The sequence below is a fragment of the Nomascus leucogenys genome, chromosome 9 (assembly GCF_006542625.1).
Source record: "Nomascus leucogenys isolate Asia chromosome 9, Asia_NLE_v1, whole genome shotgun sequence".
In the NCBI taxonomy this organism is placed as follows: Eukaryota; Metazoa; Chordata; class Mammalia; order Primates; family Hylobatidae; genus Nomascus; species Nomascus leucogenys.
Window position 1 is genome coordinate 15045095 of NC_044389.1, and position 26925 is coordinate 15072019.

General features: G+C 45.5%; 1 protein-coding gene and 1 non-coding gene across 2 annotated transcripts in view; one reads left to right on the forward strand and one right to left on the reverse strand.

Moving 5' to 3' along the window:
* LOC100581926 (maestro heat-like repeat-containing protein family member 7) overlaps positions 1–26925 on the reverse strand; it is a 52067-nt gene that overhangs the window by 24616 nt on the left and 526 nt on the right. The window contains exons 2-11 of the mRNA XM_030819399.1: positions 26317–26449; positions 25579–25715; positions 22434–22498; positions 21834–21956; positions 20190–20276; positions 14489–14596; positions 13841–13976; positions 12933–13021; positions 10494–10643; positions 5564–5718 (exon numbers count right to left, since the gene is read on the reverse strand). Coding sequence (XP_030675259.1) covers positions 5564–5718; positions 10494–10643; positions 12933–13021; positions 13841–13976; positions 14489–14596; positions 20190–20276; positions 21834–21956; positions 22434–22498; positions 25579–25715; positions 26317–26449 — 1183 coding nt within the window. The remainder of the gene's footprint in view (positions 1–5563; positions 5719–10493; positions 10644–12932; positions 13022–13840; positions 13977–14488; positions 14597–20189; positions 20277–21833; positions 21957–22433; positions 22499–25578; positions 25716–26316; positions 26450–26925) is intronic.
* Positions 9458–9560, forward strand: LOC115836874. Its single transcript, XR_004031866.1, has one exon. It is a non-coding gene; the product is annotated as a U6 spliceosomal RNA (small nuclear RNA).

A 26925-nucleotide genomic window follows, 5' to 3' on the forward strand; every position in this document is an offset into this window, starting at 1 on the left:
CACGAGGTCAGGAGATCGAGACCATCCTGGCTAACACGGTGAAACCCCGTCTCTACTAAAAATACAAAAAATTAGCCTGGCGTGTTGGCGGGCGCCTGTAGTCCCAGCTACTCGGGAGGCTGAGGCAGGAGAATGGCGTCAACCTGGGAGACGGAGCTTGCAGTGAGCCGAGATCGCGCCACTGCACTCAAGTCTGGGGGACAGAGCAAGACTCCGTCTCAAAAAAGAAAAAAAAAAAAGAATCAAAATCTAATAGATAAGTTAAAATAGAATGCCTAAAAAATGCAAACAATTTAAAAGAATGCAGGAAAGGGGAACATAAGAATAAAAAACAAAGGGGAAAAACAAAATAAATCATAAAATGGTAGACTTAAATCCAAACATACTATTAATTACATTAATTATAAATGATTTAAATACACAAACTAAAAGAGATTGTCAGATTAGATAAAAACACAAGTCCAACCATATGCTATATTAAAAAAAATTTTTAATATAATTATACATATTAGTTAAAAGAATGGAAAAAGATATACCACACAAATACAAACTGTTTGAAAAGCAAAAATGGCCATAGTAACATCAGACAAAGGGAACTTCAGAACAAAGAGTATTACCAGGGACAAAGAGGGATATTAATTAATGTTAAAACAGTCAACTCATCAAGAAGATGTAGCAATCTTAAATGTATATACACCTAATGAAATACATGAAGCAAAAAATGATAAAACCGAAGGAACAAATAGATAAATCCATAAGTATATTGGGAGACTTCAACACTCCTTTCTCAATAATTGACAGAATATGTAGATAGAAAATCAGCAAGGTTATAAAAGTCTTGAAAAACACTGTGTTGTTCTATAACCTAACTTATAGAACACTCCAGGCAACAACAGCAGAATACACATTCTTTTTTTTTTTTTTTTTTTTGAGACAGGCTCTCACTTTGTCACCCAGGCTGGAATGCAGTGGTAGGATCTCAGCTCACTGCAACCTCTGCTCCCCAGGTTCAAGTGATTCTCCTGCCTCAACCTCCCGAGTAGCTGGGTGTACAGGCACTCACCACTGTCCTTCATTAATTTTTGTATATTTAGTAGAGACAGGGTTTCACCATGTTGGCCAGGCTGGTCTCGAACTCCTGGCCTCAGGAGCCACCTTGACCTCCCAAAGTTCTGGGATTACAGCCATGAGCCACCGCACCTGGCCAGAATACACATTCTTTGTAGGTGCACATGAGCATTCCCCACAATATACCACATTCTGGGCTACAAAACAAACCTGAACAAATTTTAAAGAATAGAAATCACATAAAGTATGTTATCTGGCCATAATAAATTTAAACTAGAAATCAGTAACAGAAATATACCTGGACAATCCATAAATATTTGGAAATTAACAATACTTCCAAGTAATTCATGGGTGAGAGAAAAAGACTCAAGGAAAATTAGAAAAGATTTTTGAACTAAATGAAAATGAAAATACAATATATCAAAATTTGTTAGATGCAGCTAAAGCTATGCTTAGGGGAACATTCATAGCACTAAAATGCTCATTTTAAAAAAGAAGAAAGTTCTCAAATTAGTAATTTACATTTCCACCTTAAGAGACTAGAAGAAGATGAGCAAATTAATAGATAATCTGAATGACCCTAACTACTAAATAAATTCAATCCATAGTTTTAAAACTTCCAACAAATACAACTCTAGATCCAGATGGTTTCAGTATTGAATTCCACTAAATGTTTAGAAAAAAAGTAATACCAATTTTACACAATCTCCTCCAAAAAATAGAAAATAAGAAAATAGGCTGGATGCGGTGGCTCACTCCAATAATCCCAGCACTTTGGTAGGCCGAGGTAGGCAGATCATGAGGTCAGGAGTTTGATGACAGCCTGGCCAATATGGTGAAACCCTTCTCTACTAAAAAATACAAAAATTAGCCGGGGCTGGTGGCACGTGCCTGTAGTCCCAGCTACTCAGGAGGCTAAGACAGGAGAATTGCTGGAACCTGGGAGGTGGAGGTTGCAGTGAGCCAAGATCATGCCACTGCACTCCTGCCTTGGCGACAGAGCAAGACTGTCTCTCAAAAAAACAAAAAAAAAGAAAAAGAAAAAGAAAACACTCCCAAAACAATCTTTTGAGTTCAGCATTATCTTGGCACAAAAACAAAGACAGTACAAGAAAAAAGAGAAAGAATAAATGAATGAAAGAAAAAACTACAGACCAAATATCTCCCATGAAAAAAATCCTCAGGCAAATAGACACAAAAGTCCTCAACAAAATATTAGCAAATTGAATCCAGCAATATGTTAAAAAGATAATACATCACAACCAAATGGGGTTTATCCTGGGAATGCAAGGCTGGCTCCACAGTCAAAAATGTAATTTATTATATTAACAGAATACAAAAGAAAAACCGCACAATTATCTCAATAGATGTAGTAAAAACATTTGTGACAATCTCCATTTGTGGTAAACACTCACAACAAACTAGAAATAGAAGGAAACTTTCTTAACTTGATAAAGGACATCTAACATCAACGACAACAAAACCCTACCATCTAGCACCACACTTAAAGGTGAAAGACTGAAAGTTTTTCCTCTAAGATTGGGAATAAAGCAAAGATGTCCACTCTCATCACCCATACTCAGCATTATACTAGGAGTCCCAGCCAATGTGATAAAGCAAGAAAAAGAAACACAAATTTGGAAGAAAAACACTATAAACTGCCTCTATTTACAGATGATATAATGGTTTATGTAGAAAACTCCAGTGAATCTATTAAAAAGCTCCAAGAACTAAGAAGTGAAACCTCACTTATTGCTGGATATAAGGTCAATGAAAGTCAATATACAAAAATTGATGTTATTTCTATATAGCAATAGTAAACAATTAAAATTTTTTTTTAAATTTATGTGCCATTTACAATTGCACAAAAATACTTAGGTATAAAACTAACAAAATATTCACAAGATCTGTGTGCTGAAAAATACAAAAGATTGATGAAAGAAATTAAAGACCTAAATAAATGATGAGATACGCTATGTTCATGGACCAGAAACTCAATATTGTGAAGTTGTCAATTCTCCTTATACTTATCTATAGATGCAACATAATCCCAATAAAAATATCACCAGCATATTTTTAAATAAATAATATTCTATATAAATTATAAAATGTATATGGAAAAGCGGGCCAGGCGTGGTAGCTCATGCCTGTAATCCCAGCACTTTGGGAGGCCGAGGCAGGCAGATCACAAGATCAGGAGTTTGAGATCAGCCTGGCCAACATAGTGAAACCCCGTCTTCACTAAAAACACAAAAATCAGCCAGGTGTGGTGGCATGCACCTGTAGTCCCAGCTACTTGGGAGGCTGAGGTGAGAGAATCACTTGGACCTGGGAGGTGCAGGTTGCAGTGAGCCGAGACCATGCCATTGCACTCCAGCGTGGGTGACAGAGTGAGACTCTGTCTCAAAAATATATATATATATGGAAAAGCAAAGAAAATAAAACAGCCAAAACAATTTTGAGAAAGAGTTATAAGCCAGGTGCAACTGCTCACACCCTGTAATCCCAGCACTTGGGCTGAGGTGGGAGAATCATTTGAGCTCAGGAGTTTGAGATCAGCCATGCAACATGGCAAGACCCCGTTTCTACCAAAAAAAAAAAAAAAAAAAACAAGGCTGGGTGAGGTGGCATGTACCTGTGGTTCCAGCAGCTACTCAGGAGGTGGAAGTGGGAGGATTGCTTCAGCCCAAAAGTTCAAGGCTGCAGTGAGCTATGATTGCACCACTGCACTCCAGCCTGAGTGACAGTGAGACTCTATCTCAAAAAAAAAAAGTAATAAAATTGAAGAACTCATCCTACCTGATTTAATACTTAATATAAAACTACACTATTAGAGAAAGTACAGTATTGATGAAAGAATTGACATATAGCTCAATGGATCAGAAAAGAGCCCATAATTAGAGGCACACAAATACTGTCAATTGATTTTTTTTTTTTTTTTTGAGACAGGGTCTCGCTCTGTCACCCTGGCTGGAGGGCAGTGTGGCGATCTTGGCTCACTGCAACCTCCACCTCCCCAGTTCAAGTGATTCTCATGCCTTAGCCTCCCAAGTAGCTGGGATAACAGGTGCAAGCAACCATCCCTGGCTAATTTTTGTATTTTTAGTAGAGATGGGGTTTCGCCATGTTGGCCAGACTGGTCTCGAACTCCTGACCTCAAGTGATCCGCCTACCTTGGCATCCGAAAGTTCTGGGATTACAGGCGCGAGCCACCACGCCCAGCCATCAATTGGTTTTTGATAAATGTGCAAAGACAATTCAGTGGAGAAATGATAATCTCTGCAACAAATGGTGCTGGAACAATTACACTTCTATATGCAACAAACTGAACCTAGTCCCATTCCTCACACTTTCTAAAAAGTTAAGTAAAAGTGAAATATAAATATAAAACACAAAAGTTAAAGCTTCTAGAAGAAATCATGGAAGGAAATACCTATGACCCTAAATATGATCCATAAGAAACAAAACACTGGATTTCATCAAATTAAAAACTTTTGAACTCTTAAGAGAATGAAAAAACAATCCATAAAATGGGAGATATACATGAAAATCATATATCTGACAAAAGACTTGTATACAGAATATACAAAGAACTCTCAAAACTCACCAATGAGAAAACAAACGACCCGACAATGAAATTGGTAAAAGGCTTGGATACTTGACTAAAGAAGATATATGAATGGCAAAGAAAGACATGAAACGATGCCCATGATCATTAGTGGCAATTGAATTAGGGAAATGCAAATTAAAACCACAATGAGAGGCTACCACACACTTGTTAGAACAGCTATCTATATATATATATATGAGACAGCATCTCACTCTATCTCCCAGGCTGGAGTACAGTGGCATGATCTCGGCTTACTGCAACCTCCACCTCCCAGGTTCAAGTGATTCTCCTGCCTCAGCCTCCTGAGTAGCTGGGATTACAGGTCCCCACCACCATGCCTGGCTAATTTTTGTATTTTTAGTAGAGATGGGGTTTCACCATATTGGCCAGGATGGTCTTGAACTCCTGACCCCAGATGATCCACCCGCCTTGGCCTCCCAAAGTGCTGAAATTAGAGGCGTGAGCCACCGTGCCCAGCCGCTACTTTTTTTTTTTTTTTTTTTTTTTTTTTTTTTTTTTTTTTTTTTTTTTGAGACGGAGTTTTGTTCTTGTTGCCCAGGCTGGAGTTCAATGGCGCGATCTCAGCTCACTGCAACCTCTGTCTCCCAGGTTCAAGCAATTCTCCTGACTCAGCCTCCTGAATAGCTGGGATTACAGGCACCCGCCACCACGCCCAGCTAATTTTTTGTATTTTTAGTAGAGGCGGGGTTTCACCATGTCGGCCAGGCTAGTGTCGAACTCCTGACTCCCAGGTGATCTGTCCACCTGGGCCTCCCAAAGTGTTGGGATTACAGAAGTAAGCCACTGTGCCGGTCCTGAATATGTTTTAAGAAGAAGCAAATAGACTACTGGGGGCATGTACGTGTGGGATGGAAAGTCACCTACTTTTGTGACTGATCTTCTATCTTCAATAGTGTCAGGATAACTTCATCAGTGTAGTACTGGAACAGCAGATACAGGATCTTCTTAATGGTCTTTTGGGCTGTGGTTTCTGTAATGCTGTTCATGGGGTAGTAAAGGTACTGGATGATTTCCGGCACCTGAAATGAGGGAAAAGGAGGTTCTTTCCAGACACTCAACACCAGCTCACCAGCATCCACATAACTAGGCACCCACTTCACCTTTAGGGCTGCACATGATGCATACATAGCATGTCCAGACCAAAAAAGTCACCGTCCCACTGCACTCTGCTGTGGTCAGGCCACACCCTCAGGGCTGTGGACTGTCTTGGACCCTATGGGGCCTGAAGCAACCCCATGTTGGATGCTAATCCACCATACTGACTTTTTTTTTTTTTTTGGGACAAAGTCTTGCTCTGTCACCCATGCAGCTGGAGTGCAGTGGTGAGATCTCAGCTCACTGCAACCTCCACCTCCTGGGTTTTATCATGCCTCAGCCTCCTGAGTAGCTGGGATTACAGGTACACATCACCTCTCCCGGCTGATTTTTTGTATTTTTATTAGAGACAGGATTTTACCATGTTGCCTACGCTGGTCTCGAACTCCTAGGCTCAGGCAATCTGCTCACCTCGGCCTCCCAAAGTGCTAGGGTCACAGGCCTGAGCCACAGCACCTGGCCCACAATATTGACTTTTTTTTTTTTCTTTTTGTTTTATTTTTTCCTTCTCTTTTCGTTTTGGTCACCATATTGACTTCTGATTAATCTTTGTTCCCAGAATACCTCTGAGATTTCTACTTTATTTTTTTTTTTTTAGATGGAGTCTTGCTCTATCACCAGGCTGGAATGCAGTAGCGCCATCTCAGCTCACTGCAACCTCCACCTCCTGAGCTCAAGAGATTCTCCTGCTTCAGCCTCCCAAATAGCTGGGACTATAGGCACTCACCAGCACGCCCAGCTAATTTTTGTATTTTTAGTAGAGACGAGGTTTCGCTATGTTGGCCAGGATAGTCTCGATCTCCTGACCTCCTGATCCACTCACCTCGGCCTCCCAAAGTGCTGGGATTACAGGCGTGAGCCACCGTGCCCGGACTTACTTTATCTATTGTTGCCGTACATCCTGTCCTTAGGTCGAAACAACCCTTACCATAAATCCTGCCCTTAGGGCAGATTTGCATAGCATTCTTGCTTTTTCCTGAGGGGTTGATTTTAATTGTCCTACACATTCCTTCTCTAAGGTATATTTGTTAGTTTCTTAGAGACAGGGTAGTGGCATGCTCATAGCTCACTGCAGCCTTGATGTCCTGGGCTCCAGTGATTCTCCTACCTCAGCCACCCAGTAGCTGGGACTAGAGGCACACCCACCATGTCCAACCCCTATTGTATAGAAGCTCTGGGCCATGGCGGGTGATGGCTGGGGGGTCCACCATCTCGTCTCGCAGCCTCCTGAGACATGGCTTCCGTTTTGTTTTTTGTTTTGTTTCAGACGGAGTCTGGCTCGGTCGCCCAGGCTGGAATGCAGTGGCGCAATCTCAGCTCACTGCAACCTCCACCCCCCGGGTTCAAGCGATTCTCCTACCTCAGCCTCTCAAGTAGCTGGGACTACAGGCGCACGCCACCACACCCAGCTAATTTTTGTATCTTTAGTAGAGATGGGGTTTTGCCATGTTGGTCAGGCTGGTCTCAAACTCCTGACCTCAGGTGATCCACCTCCCTCAGCCTCCCAAACTGCTGGGATAACAGGCATGAGCCACCATGCCTGGTCTTTTTTTTTTTTTTTGAGACAGGGTCTCCTTCTGCCTCCCAGGCTGGAGTGCGGTGGCACGATCTGGGCTCACTGCAACCTCCGCCTCCTGGGTTCAAGCAATTCTCCTGCCTCCGCCTCCGAAGTAGTTTCTTTCTCAGAAACTGGATTCATCAACCTCTTTCTTTGACCTCTCAGCTTCTTTGGATTTTAAGGGTAGCTTTATACAGACCTGCCCACCACGGAACAGACCCCATATTTTAAGAAGGACAAAATAGAGAGCAGCCAGGGGAGACCAGAACGATGTCTGGAAACCATGTCATGAAGAAAGAAGGAAGAATCTGAGGATGAGTAACTTAGAGAGAGGAAGGCAGAGGGCATAGGATTGCTGCCTCCAAGTGGTCTCAAGACTATTATGGAGGGAGAGAAGAGTCAGTCCTTGCTGTTTACTGGCCATGTGGGGTGGAGGCAACAGGTGGTGGTCCGCATGAACTCTAAAGTCATACTACCTGGATGTGAATTTCACCTCCCCACTTACCAACTGTGTGAGCTTGGGAAAGCTTTTCATCCTCTCTGCACTCTATTTCCTCGTGCAAAATATGAGGACGATTTTACTCACGTCAACAGTTCTGAGTTAATGCATCTGAATTGGTTGGAACAGTGTCTGTCACCTAATAACTGCTGACGAAACTTCAGTAATTAAGGCTCATAGCCTCTTTGAGCCTTTTCTCATTTTGTTTTTCTTTTGAGACAGGGTCTAGCTCTGGTGTCCCAGCTGGGGTGCAGTGGCACAATTATAGTTCCCTGCAGCCTCCATCTCCTGGGTTCAAGCGATCCTCTCACCTCAACCTCCCTAGTAGTTGGGACTACAAGTGTGCGCCACCATGTGCAACTAATGCTTTTGATTTTTAGTAGAAATGAGGTCTCACTATATTGCCCAGGCTGCTCTTGAACTCCCAAACTCAAGCGATCCTTCTTCCTGGGCCTCCCAACGTGCTGGGATTACAGGTGAGAGCCACTGCACCTGGCCTTCTCATTTCTAAAGAGAAAATAATTCTTAACAACAGATATGTTGTAAGAATTCAATACAAGAATATGTAAAAGAAGCTAGCATAGTATATAGCACCTAGCATTAGTAACACTTGAATTTTTTCAAAAATTTTATTAATATTAATTGAATTCTGCATAACCCCAGAAGGTAAACTTGGGCCAGGGACTAGAAACTATGGGGATGCAGATTTCAGTGCACTATAAGTTAGAACTTTTAGATAAGGAATGTGGTTCACCTTTATACACTGTTGGTAGAATGTAAATTAGCACAACCATTATGGAAAATTCCAACATTATGGAGGTTACTCAAAAAACTAAAAGTAAAACTACCAATACCACTTATGGGTATATAGCCAAAGAAAATGAAACCAGTGTCTGGAAGAGATATCTGCACTCCCCTGTTCATTGCAGCGTTTTTTGTAACAGCCATGATAGAGAAAGAACCTAAGCTTCCAACAACAGATAAATGGATAAAGAAAATGTGGCATATACACAATGGAATGCTCTTCACCCTTAAAAATGAAGGAAACCCTGTCATTTAACAGTATACATGAACCTGGAGGACATTATAAGAAACAAAACAAGCCAGGTGTAGAAAAACAAATACTGGGTGACCTCACTTAGACGTGGAATCTAAAAAAGTCAAACTCATAGAAGCAGAGTACAACGGTGGTTACCAGGGGCTGGAGGTGAGGAGGATTGGAGAGATATTGGTCAAAGGATACAAAATTTCATTTAAACAGGAAAAATAAGTTCAGATCTATTGTACAACATGGTGACTATTCTATACTTGAAATTTGCTAAGACGGTAGATTTTCAATGTTCTCACTACAAAAAAAAAGTATGTGAGTTAACTGATATGTTAATTAGCTTGGTTTAGCCATTCCACAATGTATACATATTTCAAAATATCATGTTGTATGCCATAAATATATATCCTTTTTGTAAATTAAAAAACTTTTTTTTAAAAAGAAAGTAGTTTACAAATACAAATGAGCTATAGTTTCAGGTAGTGAGTGCCTCAAGATTGCTTTCAGCACCGTCTGGGTATCCAGTGGTCTGGGGTGCTCTCGAAGAGATTACAAGCATTGTGCTCGCTTCACAGATACTAAAATTGGAATAATACAGAGAAGATTAGCATGGCCCCTGCACAAGGATGACATGTAAATTTGTGAAGCATTCCATACAAAATAGATTTAAAACCTTAAAAAGAGATGACAAGCATCAAGTGGGGAGTTAGAGTAGTTGACCTTTGGGGTCCCCTTCAACTTATCAGTGGTCTGCTCTTAGGCATTCAATCAAAAGGCAATCCAGGCCAGAGAAGTGGAAAATGTAAGATCCTGGAACTGCTCATAGGACCTATAGTGGAGAGGTCATAAGTGAGTTAGAGAAGTGGGTTAGGACATTAAAATAAGAGGGACTCCATCAGTCCATAAGATTTTAAAATACTATAATAAAAAGGACAGCTAAACTGTGCTGTCTTAATTTTTTTATTAATGTTTTTAAGAGATGGGGTCTTGCTATGTTGCCCAGGCTGGTTTCAAACTCCTAGGCTCAAGTGATCCCCTCACCTCAGCCTCCCAAACTGCTAGGATTACAGACAGGTGTAAGCAACTACACCCAGCCCTATGCTGTCTTAATTTTACTGAGAACCAGTCCCAGCTCTCATAAAAGAGTCTCTGTATTTCATCTCTATTTATGTTAGTGTGTCACAAGTTTATGGATATATATTATATTTATATTTACATTTATATACACACACACCCCTGAATTATCCCTCCTGAATAAACAAGAAGGCACCTATAGATCTAACATATCAAATACTGTCTGGAAGCAGGAAGAAGACTGAGCTCTCTCCTGGTCCTAGCAGCCCCTAGTAGTCTGTTATAGCTTTGACTCAATTCTTCTTCCCATCCTGGTGGAGATGGACGCCAGATGGTCAACCCTTCCCAAAGAAGAGTCTTTTCAACAATCACAACTCCTCATTTAGCCTTTGCTCCTCTGGGTTGAAGTGTGTGATTCTTTAAACTCAAACTGGTAGGAGATAGAACAAGACCCAAAACAGAACAGAAAGGAAGAATCCTTAAATTGACCTTGAACCATTAGGTCCCCCAGAGCTGCTACCTTCCCGATCTCTGGAATTGTGTACTTCAGGATCATCTTTAACATCTTGGAAGCTGCAGAGATGTCATGCCTGCTGGTGTTGGTCATGGCCTCCATGCTCACCATGATCATATCTGCTCTCTCCTCAGGGGTCAGGTATTTCTTGAAGAACTGAAGAAAGAAGAACAGCTGTCTCCACCATGTTAGCATCCCAACTTGGGTCTGCCCCAAAGCCTCTGGCCTCCAAAGAGACCAATCAACCACGGGCCAGTGGAGGCAGCCCCTGGTCAGCATCTGGCTATTCCGTGGTGTGAGCCAAGCTTCAGAGTGCCACCAGCTCTGAAGTCTCGAGGAAGGAGCAATGGTCCAGACAACTTGATACAGAGGACAATGCAAAAGGCATTTCTACTTTCATTTGGAATGCAAGCAAGTGAGTCCATTGGAAATTAGTTCTGATGTTTAGTGAGCTTGCAGCATTCCAAAGCAAGTAGGACTGCTATTATGTACAGCAGACATGCCTCATGCCTCTGAGCCTGCACCTGCATATCCATGTGAAGCTCATTCACTCAAACAATATTGAGGCCCAGCTCTGTGCCTGGTTGTATTGCTGGGAGCTCAGGACAACTGCGACTAAGACATACAATGCCTTTACCCTCAAGGAATTTACCATCAAGTCAGGGCAAGTAAACAGGCAGTTATAGTGCAATGTGAGTGATACAGTTTGTCTGTATTCCCACCCAAATATCATCTTGAATTGTAGTTCCCATAATCCCCATGTGTCAGGGTGGTTACCCTCATGCTGTTCTTGTGATAGTGAGTGAGTTCTCACAAGATCTGATGGTTTTATAACGGATGTTTTCTCCTTTGCTCAGCACTTCTCCTTCCTACTGCCATGTGATTCCTACCGCCATGATCCCCTACCGCCATGATTTAGACCCAAGGAAAAAGAAGGACAGAGTTCCAGGCAGAGGGAACAGAATATGCAAAGGCCTGGAGTGGAAGGAAGTTCAGCCTAACTACTGTGTCCTGCAAGGGAGACCTGGGCCAGGTGGAAAAGGGAGACTAAGACAAGATGAGGCAGGACAGTTACAGCAGGGACCAGATCATGAAGGGTCTTGTGGGTCAAGTGAACAAGTTTGGACTTTAGAATGAGGACAATGGAGAGTCAATGCAGTCTGAAGGAGAATAATAAATCTCAGCATTTGCGTTTTAGAAATGCAGTTCTCTGACTGTAGCATAGAAAGTGATGTGACAAGAAGCACAGTTGGAAACAGGATGATCAGTAAGGGGCTGCTGGAGTGACCCAGGCAAGAGATGCTGGGGGCCCCACAGTGGGGCTGGAGCAGAGTGGACAAATTCAAGAGCTATCCAGGAGGCAGAATGAACAAACCTGGTGTTGAATTAGATGTGAAGAGTGAGGGAGAGGAAAGAGCAAGGGATGACTCCTGGATTTCTGACTGGAGTGATTTGAGTTGATTGAGCCTGGAGACACCATATCTAAGACAACCAATGTATCTTTTTGTTTTTTTGAGATGGAGTCATGCTCTGTCGCCCAGGCTGGAGTGCAGTGGTGTGATCTCGGCTCACTGCAAGCTCCATCTCCCAGGTTCACGCCATTCCCCTGCCTCAGCCTCCTGAGTAGCTGAGACTACAGGAGCCCGCCACCACGCCAGCTAATTTTTTTTTTGTATTTTTAGTGGAGATGGGGTTTCACCGTGTTAGCCAGGATAGTCTCGATCTCCTGACCTCGTGATCCACCCGCCTTAGCCTCCCAAAGTGCTGGGATTACAGGCATGAGCCACCACGCCCAGCTAAGACAACCAATACATCTTTACTGAATAAAAAAAAATTAAGGCTAGGCTACAAATAAGGTACAAGGGCACAATCTGTAGGAGGAGAGTAGGGTTGACTATACTTCTTTTAAAGAACTCTCTTAGCCAGGTGCAGTGGCTCACGCCTGTAATCCTAGCACTTTGGGAGGCCAACACGGGTGGATCACCTGAAGTCAGGAGTCCGAGACCAACCTGGCCAACATGGTGAAACCCCATCTCTACTAAAAAACACAAAAATTAGCTGGGTGTGGTGGCACACACCTGTAATCCCAGCTACTCGAAAGGCTGAGGCTACAGAATCACTTGAACCCAGGAGTCAGAGGTTGCAGTAAGCTGAGATCGTGCCACTCCAGCCTGGGCGACAGAGCAAGACTCTATTTCAAAAAAAAAAAAGAACTCTCTCAGTGACCTCAAGCCTCAGTCAACTCAAGTGCAGCTAGGGAATGAGTCTTACCCCTCCAGCCTGCTATCCATGAGACCTTGAGCTTTGGAGACACTCCCCTGGGTGAAGGAGTACTCCTCTGTGGCCCCACACAGGCCATCTACAGTCTCCCCACCCCAGCTCTCTTTCTTCCCTGTCATGGCTCCCCATCTGGGCATTTCATGCACTGTGGAGAGTGAGGGTTACCAGTGTTAGATCCTGCAGGCTGGCAAGCCATGTTCCATGGAAATCCTTCTGCAAATCCTTCAGGATAGTCTCTGTCTTCTGTTTCACACCTTCAATCCAAAAATAACAATTAAGGGGCAGGGCCTTAACAGGGAAATAGGAACACACCCTTCTTTATTTCCCCTCCAAACCTCAGAGAAGATCAACAGAGTGAAATGGGTGAAATAATATTTGCTCAACAGAATGGGAAGAGTTCCCCAGCACCAGGCCAATGGGTGGAGGGAGAATGTGGCTGGGGTCTCAGTCTGGTCCTTGCAGCTGTTCCTGCCCTGTGCCAGAATGTGGACTGTTCTACCCGTGGGTGCTGAGCAAATGCCCTTATAAGAAGTATGCCCTGTTGAACCATGAGAAGTCAGAGTTTCTGAAACTCCTTTTAGGGATATTTGCAAATCCTCCTGGCACCTCTGTAAGCACGTATGGCTGTACTTTGTTTTCCTCAAGCAAAGAGGGTCTCAATCTGGGACTCCCAAATTTGTTCCCTAAGAAAAGGTGTTCATTTTCCCAGTCTTAGGCCTAGCAGTAAGGCTGAGACCACTGGGAAATACTGAGTATCCAAGTTGATTCCATAGGTGGCTGCAAGTCTAGCTCCCCTTTTCCCCAAGAATTTCTTAGAATCTCTTACAAGAGGGCATTGCATCAGCAATGGGGTTGGAGCTCATCCAGGTAGAGTTTCCAGATCTACTTGTAACGGGGATCCCTCATCTTGGGGCATCATAGCATATTTACTCCACTGCCCTCGTGAGAAGGAACTGCCCTTCATCGTGTGCCTGGCACAGTGTGGGCATTCAATGAACAGTGCTTATATGCTCTTGTTATTCATGGGTCCCCACGGCTGTAGCCCAGTGGCCACCCAGGCTCATGTTGCTTACTTCTCTGAAGCACAAGGATTTTGAACAGATAATGCAACGCCTCTGATGCCTCTATGCTGATCTCGTGGTTGCAGCCCACGACGACGAGGCCGAAGATGCTCATCAGTTTCCCACTCATCGAGAATTCCTCCATGTGCTGCCCAGAAGAGGAAACTGGTTAACTCCCCATCACCCCAAAAGGAACTTCCCCATACTGTGGCCACCATCCCTCTCCAACCTTCCCGCCCCTCTACACCACTAAATCATTTGCCTGCATGTATCCCCTCACCACACCAGCTCCACACTCTTTCCCTGCCCAAGAAAAACCTTTCAAAGCAGCACCCAGGGAAATGGGGCAGCCAGATCCCTGAAACATGTTAGCCAGTGGGAAGCTGTGGACCCAACCCAGCTGTTTAGGCCAAGGTCCCCCAACAAGGCTGAGATGTGTCCAGCCAATTGGAACTCACTTGGCCAAGGGCAAACCAAGCAAACAAGTCAAGCCTCTTACCCCATAGGAACAGAAAAGGCACTAATGCAAAAAAAGAGGGACACTCTGACCGCCCACCCCCCAGTAACTCCCTGCAGAGCCACAGACTCTCAGGTACCCCATGTACATACAGAGAAGCAGGGCCCGCTGGGTCAGCCTTTCCCCCCGCTCCAAGCACTCACTGACAGTTCGGGGAAATTGCAAATAAACCTCAGCAGCCGGGAAATAGTGCCCAAGGCCCTCATCTGTTCGTGCACTTTGTCTGACAGTAATGACCAAGGTAAGATGATCTGGAAAAGGAGTAAAGAGACCTTGTGAACACCTTCTGTGGGAGTGCTACTCCCTTCCTTCTCGATTCCACATCCCTGACTGCTAAAAAGACAAAAAGGAGGGAGTTGTGGCAGGCACCAGAGCACAAGGCCCCATGAACTTGGCAAAGCAAAGGTGTGTTTAAGAGTCTCCTGGGCTATACAAAAAATTAGCTGGGTGTGGTGGTGCATGCCTGTTGTCCCAGCTACTCGGGAGACTGAGGTAGCAGAATGGCTTGAACCTGGGAGGTGGAGGTTGCGGTGAGCTGAGATCACACTACTGTACTCCAGCCTGGGTGACAGAGTGAGATTCTGTCTCAAAAAAAAAAAAAAAAGGCTCCGGGGCTTCACCTGCTACCTTCTGGGTCTCTTCTGACAGAAATGTTTAAAGACAGTGCTGTGCCTTAGATGCAGAATTACAAAGCAGTGGGTAAGCAGGAATGGGATAAGGTGGGGAGACAGGGCTCTCTTGGTGGCATATCCATGCAAACCCCTACCTGCTAGGCCAGGGGAAGGGGTAAAGTGGTCTCTGAAGGATGAGATTCAGAGCCGTTCATTTCTGGAGGTTAATAATAATAGTGACACAGGTAAGTATTCTGAATAGAATAACCCACTCTATCCTCCCAGCAGCCCTATAAGTGTTATTATTACCACACTAGGTTGAGATCCCACCAGGGAAGACAGGCCTGTGTCCTGCTTGCTACAGACTTTTGGGAAAGTGTGTCCCGTATCATAGCTGCTGGACAGGTGTCCTTCAGGGTAGCCTTTCTCTCAGAGCATTGAACCCCATCATGGACAGCCATGTGGCAAAAAAAGAAAAATGAACTACAACGTGTACCTGACCGTCCAATACAAAAGTTAATTCAGAATTGACCACAGACTTAAAATCTAGAATGATAAGATTCTAGAAGAAAATGAGAAAATACTTAAAGAAGGCAAAAATTCCTAAATAATACAAAGAAAGTATAACCATAAAAAATAATAATGATTTGGACTTCATCAAAATGAATAACTACCTGCTCTTCAAAAGATACTGTTAAGAGTGGCCAGGGCTGGGTGTAGTGGCTCACGCCTGTAATCCCAACACTTTGGTCAGCTGAGGTGGGTGCGTCACCTGAGGTTAGGAGTTCAACACGATGTGGGCATTCAATGAATGTCCAGCCAATATGGTGAAATCCTGTCTCTGCTAAAAATACAAAAATTAGCCAGGTGTGGTGGCACATGCCTGTAATCTCTGTTATTCAGGAGGCTGAGGCAGGAGAATTGCTTGAACCGGGGAGGCAGAGGTTTAGTGAGCTGAGATCATGCCACTGCACTCCAGCCTGGGTGACAGAGTGAGACTCCGTCTCAAAAAAAAAAAAAAAAAAAGACACTGTATAAAGTCAGACCACAAAATGGGAGAAAATGTCTGCAAATCACATATCTGACAAAATATTTATATCCAGAATATACAAAGAGCTCTCAAGGCTGGGCGTGGTGGCTCACACACTTGTAATCCCAGCACTTTGGGAGGCCAAGGCAGGAGGATTGCTTGCACCCTGGAGCTCGAGACCAGTATGGGCAACATAGGGAGACCGTAGCTCTACATAAATTTTTTCTTTTTTTTGAGACGGAGTCTCGCTCTGTCGCCCAGGCTGGAGTGCAGTGGCATGATCTTGGCTCACTGCAACCTTCTCCACCCAGGTTCAAGAGATTATCCTGCCTCAGCCACCTCAGTAGCTGGGATTACAGGCATATGCCACCACATCTGGCTAAGTTTTGTATTTTTAGTAGAGATGGGGTTCTGCCATGTTGGCCAGGCTGGTCTCGAACTCCTGACCTCAAGTGATCCACCCGCCTCAGCCTCTCAAAGTGCTGGGACTGCAGGCGTGAGCTACTGTGCCTGGCCCATAACATTCAAAAATTAGTGGAGCATGGTGGTGCACACCTATGGTCCTAGCTACTCAGGAGGCTGAGGTGGGAAGGTCTCTCGAGGAGGTTCGAGGCTGCAGTGAGTAGTGATGGTGTCACTGCTCTCCAGCCTGGGCAACAGAGTGAGATGCTATCTCAAATAAAATAAAATAAACCCTCAAACACCCAAATAAGAAAACAATCCAATAAAAAAATGGGCAAAAGATTTAAATAGACGCTTCATCAAAGCAGATACGTAGATGGCAAATTCATCTATGAAAAGGTCCCCAACATTAGTCACTAGGAAACGCAAGTTAAAACCACAAAGAGATACCACTACACATGTATAAGAATGACTAAAAGGAAACACTAACAATACTACATGCTGGCAGGGTTGCAGAGTAACTGGGACTCTTACACATTGCTAGTGGGAATGGAAAACGGCCACTTGGGAAAACACTTTGGAAGTATCCCCCCCAACCTTTTTTTTTTTTTTTTTTTTTTTTGAGAGGGAGTTTTGCTCTTGTTGCCCAGGCTGGAGTGTGATGGCACAATCTCAGCTCACAGCAACCTCTGCCTCCTAGGTTCCAGTGATTCTCCTGCCTCAGCCTCCCAAATAGCTGGGATTACAGGCATGTGCCACCACGCCCGGCTAATTTTGTATTTTTAGTAGAGATGGAGTTTCTCCATGTTGGTCAGGCTGGTCTCAAACTCCCCACCTCAGGTGATCCGCCCTCCTCAGCCTCCCCAAGGGCTGGGATTACAGGCATGAGCCACCGCGCTCCACTGAGAAGTATCTCATAAAGTGAAACATCCACATGCCATAAAACACAGCAGTCCCGCTCCAGGAAATTTACTCAAGTGAAATAAAAACCTATGTTCATACAAAAGCCTGCACACAAAGATTTATAGCAGCTTCATTTGTAATCATCCCAGTCTGGAAACAACCCTAAATTCCTCAACTGGAAAATTAATGCACAAACTGTGATCCATCTACTCAATTAAAAAATAAAAAGAAACAAAGTACTGATACACATAACAACATGAATAAATCTCAAATGCATTATGCTAAATGAAAGAAGACAGACTCCAGAGACTGTCTACTGGATAATTCTACTTAGATTTTTTTTTTTTTTTTTTTTTTTTAGACAAGATCTCCCTGTATATTGCCCAGACTGGAGTGCAGTGGCACTGTCACAGCTCACTGCAGCCTCGACCTCCTGGGCTCAGGTGATCTTCCCACCTCAGCCTCCCAAGTAGCTGGGACCATAGGTACACACCACCATGTCCGGATAATTTTTTTATTATTTGTAGAGGTGGGGGTCTCACTGTTGCCCAGGCTGGTCTTGGTCTCCTGGGCTCAAGTGATCCTCCCAAAGTGCTGGAATTACAGGCATGAGCCACTGTACTCAGCCTTAGATAACATTTTAATTATTTTATTTATTTATTTTTGAGATAGGGTCTCGCTTTGTTCCCCAGGCTGGAGTACTCAGCCTTAGATAACATTTAATTATCTTAATTAATTAATTTAATAAATTGATTAATTAATAAGATAATTATTTATTTAATTATCTTAATTAATTAATTGTTTATTTATTTTCAAGACAGGGTCTAGCTTTGTTGCCGAGGCTGGAGTGCGGTAGCACGATCACAGCTCACTGCAGCCTCAACCTCTAGGCTTCAGGCGATCCCCTCACCACAGCCTCCCAAGTAGCTGAGACAACAGGCACACACCACATGCCCAGCTAATATATTTTTTTTATTTTTAGTAGAGACGGGGTCTCATATGTTGCCCAGGCTGGTCTCAAACTCCTTGGCTTAGGTGATCCCCCTACCTCGCTCTCCCGAAGTGCTGGGACTATAGGCATGAACCACAGCACCTAGATGACACTTTAGAAACGGCAAAACTATAGGGACAGGAAACAAATCAGCCATTGCCAGGGATGGGGAATGGGGAAGAGGTTGACCATAGAGTCATGGGGGAATTGGGGCGGGGGTTGTGATAGAACTGCTCTGTAGCTTAATTGTGGCTATAATTACAGGACTGCATGCATTTGTCAAAACCCACAGATCTACACACTAAAAGCTGAACTACACTGTATGTAAATTATACCTTAATTTAAAAACGGAAAAAAAGAAGACAAAAGAAAAAGGAGGGCCCTTAAGAAAACCATATAGCCCTCAAATTCAACCTTTCTGATCCAGCTCTGCAAAGTCAAATGTGAAATAAATGATGTTGTATTATGCTATCATGTCATTTTGTAGGAAAAACATGTCTAAAATATACACACTTGACTGAGAATTACCTCAAAGTAGCAAAAATAAATTTTGTTACACATAAAAATAACTTATTTTTATACTTTTAATTTTATTTATCAAGATAAATTGATTCCTCCACTATTTTATACAAAATGTTGGAACCTGTTTCAGGTGGTACTTTTGCAGGGCATCATTTATCTTTGGATAATGAGAACCCCCGTAATGGATCTCTTGAAGACTCTACCCTGACCAGGACCAAAGTTTTGCATCTCTGTTCCCCACAGACTCCAAGAATAACAGAACATTTGTTCTTACATTTATAGCAAGGTTGCCTAAAAAGCACAAAAATCCAAAATCCTTCTCAACAAACATACCAGAGATGATACATTCCAAAAGAACTATGTCACTCATCCAAATGTGGACAAATTTCCCTCTAGCTAAAGCCCTTGTCAAGGTCTTTTTGGGTTTTTTGGGTTTTTTTTTTTTTTTTTGAGACGGAATTTCACTCTTGTTGCCCGTGCTGGAGTGCAATGGCGCGATCTCGGCTCACTGCAACCTCCGCTTCCCGGGTTCAAGCGATTCTCCTGCCTCAGCCTCCCGAGTAGCTGGGATTACAGGTGCCCACCACCACGCCCAGCTAATTTTTTTGTATTTTTAGTAGAAACGGGGTTTCACCATGTTGGCCAGGCTGGTCACAAACGCCTGACCTCAAGTGATCCACCCGCCTCGGCCTCCCAAAGTGCTGGGATTACAGGCGTAAGCCACCGCGCCCGGCCTTGTCAAGGTCTTTTTATAAGATGCCTGGGCAATCTCGTCTCCTTCTTTGTAGTCACACCTAATGCTTCATGCAAAATTTTATTACCCTAATTGATTACCATCCTGTTCATGAAAGTCGGTTTCAAGTGACTCTTGGCTGTTTCCCCAACTCAAACTACCCTCAGGAGATAACAATTTGTCATAACTAAGAATATTTGAAACGCTCTAAAGCTCTAAAGACAGTTAAAGAAGTACAATGAGTCTCTGGAGGGGATTACATTAAGGGATATAAAAGTAGCCTGTGGTTAAGCACTGAGGTCTTCTTTATCACAGAGCAACGGTAGACACTGCAAAAGGGGAAAATACTTTGAAGATTAAAGTCTGGCACAGATATAAATGTTATTACCATTGAAGCCCCAATATGTCCAAGTCCTGGGCAGAAATGGATCCTCAGCTTAGTTGGCTATGTTTCCAAAAATGTGATCCTCAAAACGATATTTCGTGGGAGATACAGAAATTTGTCTTCAAGTGATGTTTATGCACACTGAGGCATGAGAACTGATGGTCTTTGGACTAGAATGACACCTAGGCTATCCTGATATTCCTTTCCTCCCAAACATACTAGAATTAATATGGACTTTCAGTTTCCTTGATTTCCACAGCCACTTACCTCCAGGAAGTTTTGTAGTATGAGCATGCTGGGGTTCATACTGTCCATCACAAGAGCCTGCAACATGTCGTCTAAGGCCTGGACCGTCTGACAAGTGAAGAGATAGGGAGTGTCCAGAACAGACTGCCACGGTGCCAGCTCGGCTCCCTGGGGGCACTCCCCCATCTCCTTGTCCCCTACCTCTGGAGGAAGGAAGTGGGGTCAGCCTGGCTCTGCCACCCCCGGCAGTCTCTCTCTCATGGCCAGCCACACTCTGATCTTCCTTGGTGCTGACCTTTCTTGGCCTCAATGAAGACTGGACCAGGTCCAGCCCAAATTGTGAGCCCATTGGTGAAATGTAGGCATTGGGCCATTCTCCCCAGGAAAGCCAGACCCCATGGGACTCTCCGCATTAGATTCATTCCACTGGGTCCAGGAAACATCTATTTTTAAAACTACAAAGGCTGAGGTGGGAAGACAGCTTGAGCCCCGGAGGTTGAGGCTACAGTGAACTATGATTGCACCACCGTACTCCAGCCTGGGCAACAGAGTGAGACCCTGTCTCAAAATTTAAAAATTAAAAATACAACAAAAAACTACAGGCCCCTGGGAAGATTTGGCAGTCTACTGGTCAGTTGCTCCACAGTATCTGTGGGTTTTATTATCAGACTGTCTCCTCCCATGACTGAGGCTGCTGTGAGCCTTAGTGAGCAAGGACATGGATAGGGTGGGAGCATGGGCCGATCCCTGGAAAGACAGGTGAGGGTATGACAGCTGGAGTGCTTCTTAGCAGCCCCAGGAACACCGGGCCAAGAGCTCTGCAGGGAGGTCAGAGCAGGAGAAAGGCGGGGGAGTTAAGGTGCAGGAGGTGACTCCAAAGACAAACACCCTCCCGGTGGAGCTCTCCATGAAGAGATGGGGATTACCTGGAGGTAGAGACTCACATTGTCTCTTCGGTACAGGCTGGGCACGATGGGCGGCAGAGAGAACAGGCTGGAGACGCCCACATTTACCAGATCCAGTTTTTGGGACAAGTGGAATGGTGGATTCACCTGACTGCAGGGAGAGGCAGGGAATGACAAGCGGCTTTGGGGGTCCCTGGGAGAAACTGGGTTATGTTTCTAGGACCCTCTGGGAGAATGTGCTCTGCGCTCTTTCTGAGATGCAGGAAACAGTGGGGACCTGAGCCCCCAAACACTTTCTAATGGCCTCTCCTCCAGGGAAGGAGGGCCGGGGCTGCTGGGGAAGCTTCCCTCACTGGATGTCCTAATAGGCTTCCAAAAGTACAATTGGAGAACACCCCCTCCACCCAACGATGCAGGCACTGGGGCTGTGCCACCCACAAGCCAAAAGTTAAGTCCCCAAACCTTGCCCTTCCTCCCAACCCAAATGTTCTCAGCACCAGAGACCCAGGCGCTCTGAGGGGGTAAGGGCAGGAAAGGCACCTCAGCACCACGATGCAGAGCATGGCTTGCTGACGCATGTTGCCCATCAAAATCTCAGTGGATTCTTCAAGAATTAGTATCTAGAAAGGCCAGGAAACAAACAAAACAACAACAACAAAACAAGAACCCCCCTCAGAAAGAGATGCCAGCCCTCAGGTCCGGGACTTGTCATCCTCATCCCTGAATGACCAACTCCCAGAAGAGCTTGAGTCCTTCTCACCTCAATTTTCTTGGCCAGGATGGCTTTGGGATAGTAATTGTCCATATTGCCATCTGCCTGGGCATGCACAGCACTACTCAAGGTTTCCACAGCCCTCAGGAACTTCAGCTTGGCGAACTCGGACTAGGACACAATACACAGACTGTTGCCCATAATAAGCTGGGCTTCAGCCCTTAGTTCTGCCCACAGGCAGCACCTGAGACCTGCACCCCACCCCTGCCCTTCACACCCAGCCCAGATTCCGATCAACTAGGCCAAAGGATGGATTGCTCACTTGATTTTCTCAGTGCAATGTCCCTGTCCCCAGGACTGCTGCTCACCAATGTCTGGCCACCTGTGTAGGGCTCTGGAGGACAGTGGGGCTAAGGATTTCTGACGAAGATCTTTCCTACAGGAAGGGAACTGCAAGATCTGAGCCTTAGACACCCTGTCCAGTGGCCTAGCCACCAAAGATCTGCCCCATCAGGAGGCAACAATGGGCTGAGTATCTGCTGGCTTCCAAGCCAGGGCTAGTACTGAAAACCCAAGGAGGCATAAGCCCTCTTATTTTTTTTCTACTTTCTGCCTCAGTTCACACAAAGGTCCAGAGAACTTTCTTACCACATGTTCTTCTTCTAGAAATTCCACTATGAACTCAAAGGCTTCTCTTTCTGATTGGCGCAATCCTGAAAAGGGATGTAGTTGGGGGAGTTTAGCTGATTCCATCAGATGGAACAGGAAGTCAGAGTCATCCTCCCCCTCCCTTCCTGTCCACCAAGAACGCCCAGAAGCTACCAGGGTCCCCAGAACCAGCTTCTCTAGGCCAATGGAAGCCAAAGTGGAAAAGCCATCATGTGGGGACTAGTTAAGACATTTTCAGCCGGGTGCAGTGGCTCACTCCTGTAATCCCAACACTTTGGGAGGCTGAGGTGGGTGGATCACCTGAGGTCAGGAGTTCGAGACCAGCCTGGCCAACATGGTTAAACCCCATCTCTACTAAAAAATAAAAAATTAGCCGGGTGTGGTGGCACGCACCTGTAGTCCCAGCTACTCGGGAGGCTGAGGCAGGAGAATCGCTTGAACCCAGGAAGCAGAGGTTGCAGTGAACTGAGATTGCACTACTGCACTCCAGCCTGGGCACAGAGTGAGACTCCATCTCCAAAAAAAAAAAAAAAAAAGAAAGAAACAAACAAAAGATTTTCTGCATCAGGTATGGCCTGGGATGGAAGAACAATTGGGAGGAGACCTTTAAGTCACTCCCAGTGGCCACAAATTTCTAGGGCTGTCCTAGACTGACTTTGAAAGTTTTGGTTGTGAATGGACTTGAAACCCCAAGTTGGCCTGGGAGGCTTCTTTGCCAACTGGACTGGCACAGCCTTCAGGGCATGCCTCCCTGAGCCTGAGCGTTGAGGCCAGGAATACAGCCTGTTTGCCCCAAGTGGAGTCGGGAGAAGGTAAAGCAAGAGGAAGGAGCTGGTGACACCACTGGTCTCCAAAGCAACATGGGACACGGGCCTTAGTTCAAGTTGCTGTTGCCCTCTCACATTGCCCTGCAAGAAAAGCCCCTCGGAATAGGACTTGGACCCAAAGCATGGGAGCTACACACAATGGCCCTGGCACCAAACTGCATGAGTTCCAAGTTCAGCTCCTCTGCTTCATCAGCTCTGTGATCTCCAGCAAATTAAACTGTCAACTTTACCTTCCCCATCTGTATGACAAGGAAGATGATACTAACTGTTATTATTTGAGGATTAAATGAACAATGAGTCTTAATACATGTAAGAAGTCATCTTGGCAAATTAAAACGCCCCAAGCTTCAGTTCTGACATCTTAACCTGGGGATGATCATCACAGTATCTATTATTGTTGTGGATTTAAATAAATTAATACGTGAAAAAAATTTAGAATGCTTCCTGGCATATAGTAGAAAATCAATGAGTGCATTCCTTAGCATACATTTATTGAGCACCTACTATGTAAAAGGACTCTCCTAGACACATCAGGGAACAAAAGAGACAATAATCTTTGCTGTCATAGAGCTCCTTACACACCAGGGAGTTCCTTCATAGGAACTACCCTTCTAAAAGAATTTTTATTTTGTATTTGCCCATATAGGTTTGTATATACACAGAAGTCAAAGAAAATTTCATTGAATTTGAGTGGGCTTGAAGGACGTGAATGGCAACCCATTTATATATCTGGTGAGAGAGCATTCTAAGCCAAGGCAATAGCAAATGTGAAGGCCCAGAGGCAGGATTGTGCCTGGAAAGCTCAAGGAACAGCAAGGACGCCTGGGTGCCTGGAGTGGGAGGAGCAGGGAAGAGTGATGAGAGGTGAAGGTAAAGCAGTAATGGAGCAGATAATGAGGGACTCGTAGCTTATTGTAAAGACAATTGTTGGCTTTAGGGACAGGAGCCCTGGGCAGGTTTTGAATAAAAGTGGTCTGACTTTGATTAACAACAGCACTCTGGCTGTTCAGTTGCGAATAAATCAGGAGTAGAGGGGGAGAATGGCATGGGGTGTGGGCAGAAGCAAGAGACCAACTGGGAGGTTGTGACAATAATCCAGAGGTGAGACGGTGGTTCACACCAAGGGAGGTGGTTAGAAGCTAATGATCAGATTCTGTATCCATGTTGAAGGTAGAACCAATAGGAATAGTTGATGGCTAGATGTGAGTATGAGAGAGAGAAGTCAAGAATTGTGGCCTTGAGACACTGGAAAGATTGAGTTCCCATTAATTGATGTGGGGAACAGAACAGATTTGCAGTTGGGAATAAAGTTAAGAGTTCAGTTTGGAATATATTAATTTTGAGATGTCTACTTGGCATCAAAGTGGAGATATCAATAGGAAGTTGGATATAAGAGCCTGGAATTCCAGAATTGCAGATCTGGACTGCAGATACCAATTTGGGAATTGTTGGCATGTAGATGTTATCTAAAGATTTCTCTGCCTGGATGCAGTGGCTCAGGCCTGTAATCCTAGCACTTTGGTAGGCCAAAGTAGGAGAATCACTTAAGCCCAGGAGTTCGAGAACAGCCTGGGCAACATAGTGAGACCTCATATCTACAAATAACCAAAAATTAGCTGGACATGGTGGCACACACCTGTACTCCCAGCTACTTTGGGAGGCTGAGGTGGGAGGACTGCTTAAGCCCAGGAGGTCAAGGCTGCAGAGAGGTATGATGGTGCCACTGCATTCTAGCCTGGGTGACAGAATGAGACCATGTCTCAAAAGAAAAGAAAAAAAAAAAATATATATATATATATATATAGAGAGAGAGAGAGAGAGAGAGAGAGAGAGAGCGCTCTGGCTCTCCTGAACAGCTGTCAGCTAGTGGAGGTGTCACTCAAAGTCTCAGGCAATGTCTTGATCCTGGCTCAGCTCCAGGCTTCTCAGGGAGGCAGGCCTGAAAAAGGACAGGCATGCAGAACTATGACAGGGGTAGCCAGAAGTGGGCAGATGTGTGCCGATTAGGTATACCTCAAGCGAGGGCTTGGGCAGTCACCACCACTTCTGAGCACCCGCAGTTAATTGAGAGACAGGACCAACTGCTCACCCAGTAAGTTGGACTTCCAAGAGACTTGTAATGTCAATGGCTCAAAGGTCACTCTGTTTGGTTTTCGCTTGTTAGAACTCGGATTCATCTGTACACTTGGGGCAGCAGGCTGCAGCTTGCGACAGCAGTGGGCAGGCCAGGCGTAAGAGAGTCCTTCCTAGGGATGCAGCCAGGGGGAAGCTGCAGGAGGCAGACCCTGACCAGTTACCACAAAAAGAATTGGTTGAGTAGGGCCAGTGCCCGGTTCCGGGGTCAGCTTCCCATTTCTTCCCCATGGGAAGATTCGGGACCCTCTGAAGGGCCCTGGTCCCTCCTGATTTGCCTAGAAGTCTTCCATTCTGGGATCTTCCAGCATAGAGAATCTCAGACTCACAGGTAGGCTCCTAGGTCACAGGGGCCATCCCTCTGCCTCCAGGCCAAATTGCCTCTGGGAGTCTTGCTGCTAAAATCCCGAGGTCCCCTCTTCCCCGAGGCTTCTGTCCCCACCCCCTAATTCATAACCTTACTTCTGCCCTATGAGGGGAGCTAAGAGCCCCCCACATGTCTGCCCCTCCCAGACATGGCCCAGGGAAGCCTGCTCGTGGACCGGGAAGAAACTGCTGCTCAACCTGGTTCTCTCACCGCCCTGCACTTCGGGTCCCCAAACGGGCGCGTCCCATCGCTCACTGCCTTAAAGGGCCTTGCTCTGCCCCTGTGTCCGTCTCTTTTGTATCCCCCCCTCTTAGCTGGTCTCTGTCTGTCCTGTTGTTGGGAGCTGCCCCTCGGATAAGTCATCCCCTGGGAACTTGCTCACCCTGTTTTCCCCGGGCCTAACTCACCATCATCTAAAATACAGAATCCAGCGCCCCATTCCCCACAAATAATAGGTCGAAGCGCTCAGGCAGGTCTGAGGTCAGGATACCCCACAACTTCTCCAGAGACCCTGGAGCCGTCTCCCCTCCCCTACCTTCCCCAAGAATGGACTGCCCCAGACCCCTGAGGCCCACAGATCCCCGCGGCCCCCAGGGCTGCACCCAGGCAAGGCTGGAGGCGCCTCTTCCGCAGCGAGGGCCGGGGGCCCTGCCCCGCCCCTTCCTTGGCTGTGGAGGGAACAGGCGGGAAGGGGGACCCCTTTACCTGACACGCTGGCGCCTCAGGTCGGGCACAGCCTCTCCAAGGGGCGCTGTGCTCCGGGACCCTGGAGCGGCCCCTGCAGGGCAGGCACGAAGTGTCCAAGGTGGCGCTCCCCACCCGGCCTCAGTGGGACCCCAAGCAGCAGAGGGGCTGTGGGCACTCTTGCCGAGATGGGGGAGGGGCCTGCAGAGAGCCCCGCCTCCTCACCACCCCAAGGAGGGGTCCCAGTCTTCCAGGTATGGGGAAGGGGCTGTTTCTCATGAGCCTGGGCTCCGGGCAGTCAAAGCTCCAGGAATGGCTTGGAGGCACTGAGCCACCCATCTCTACCCTCTGCCTGGCCAGTCCCCTGTCCTTGGGGAAGTGACTCCCAGAGGCCAGCTCCTCAAGCTGAAGAGGAGGCTGTAAGGAGCTTTGACAGGGGTTGTGCTGGCTTCCGCCCTGC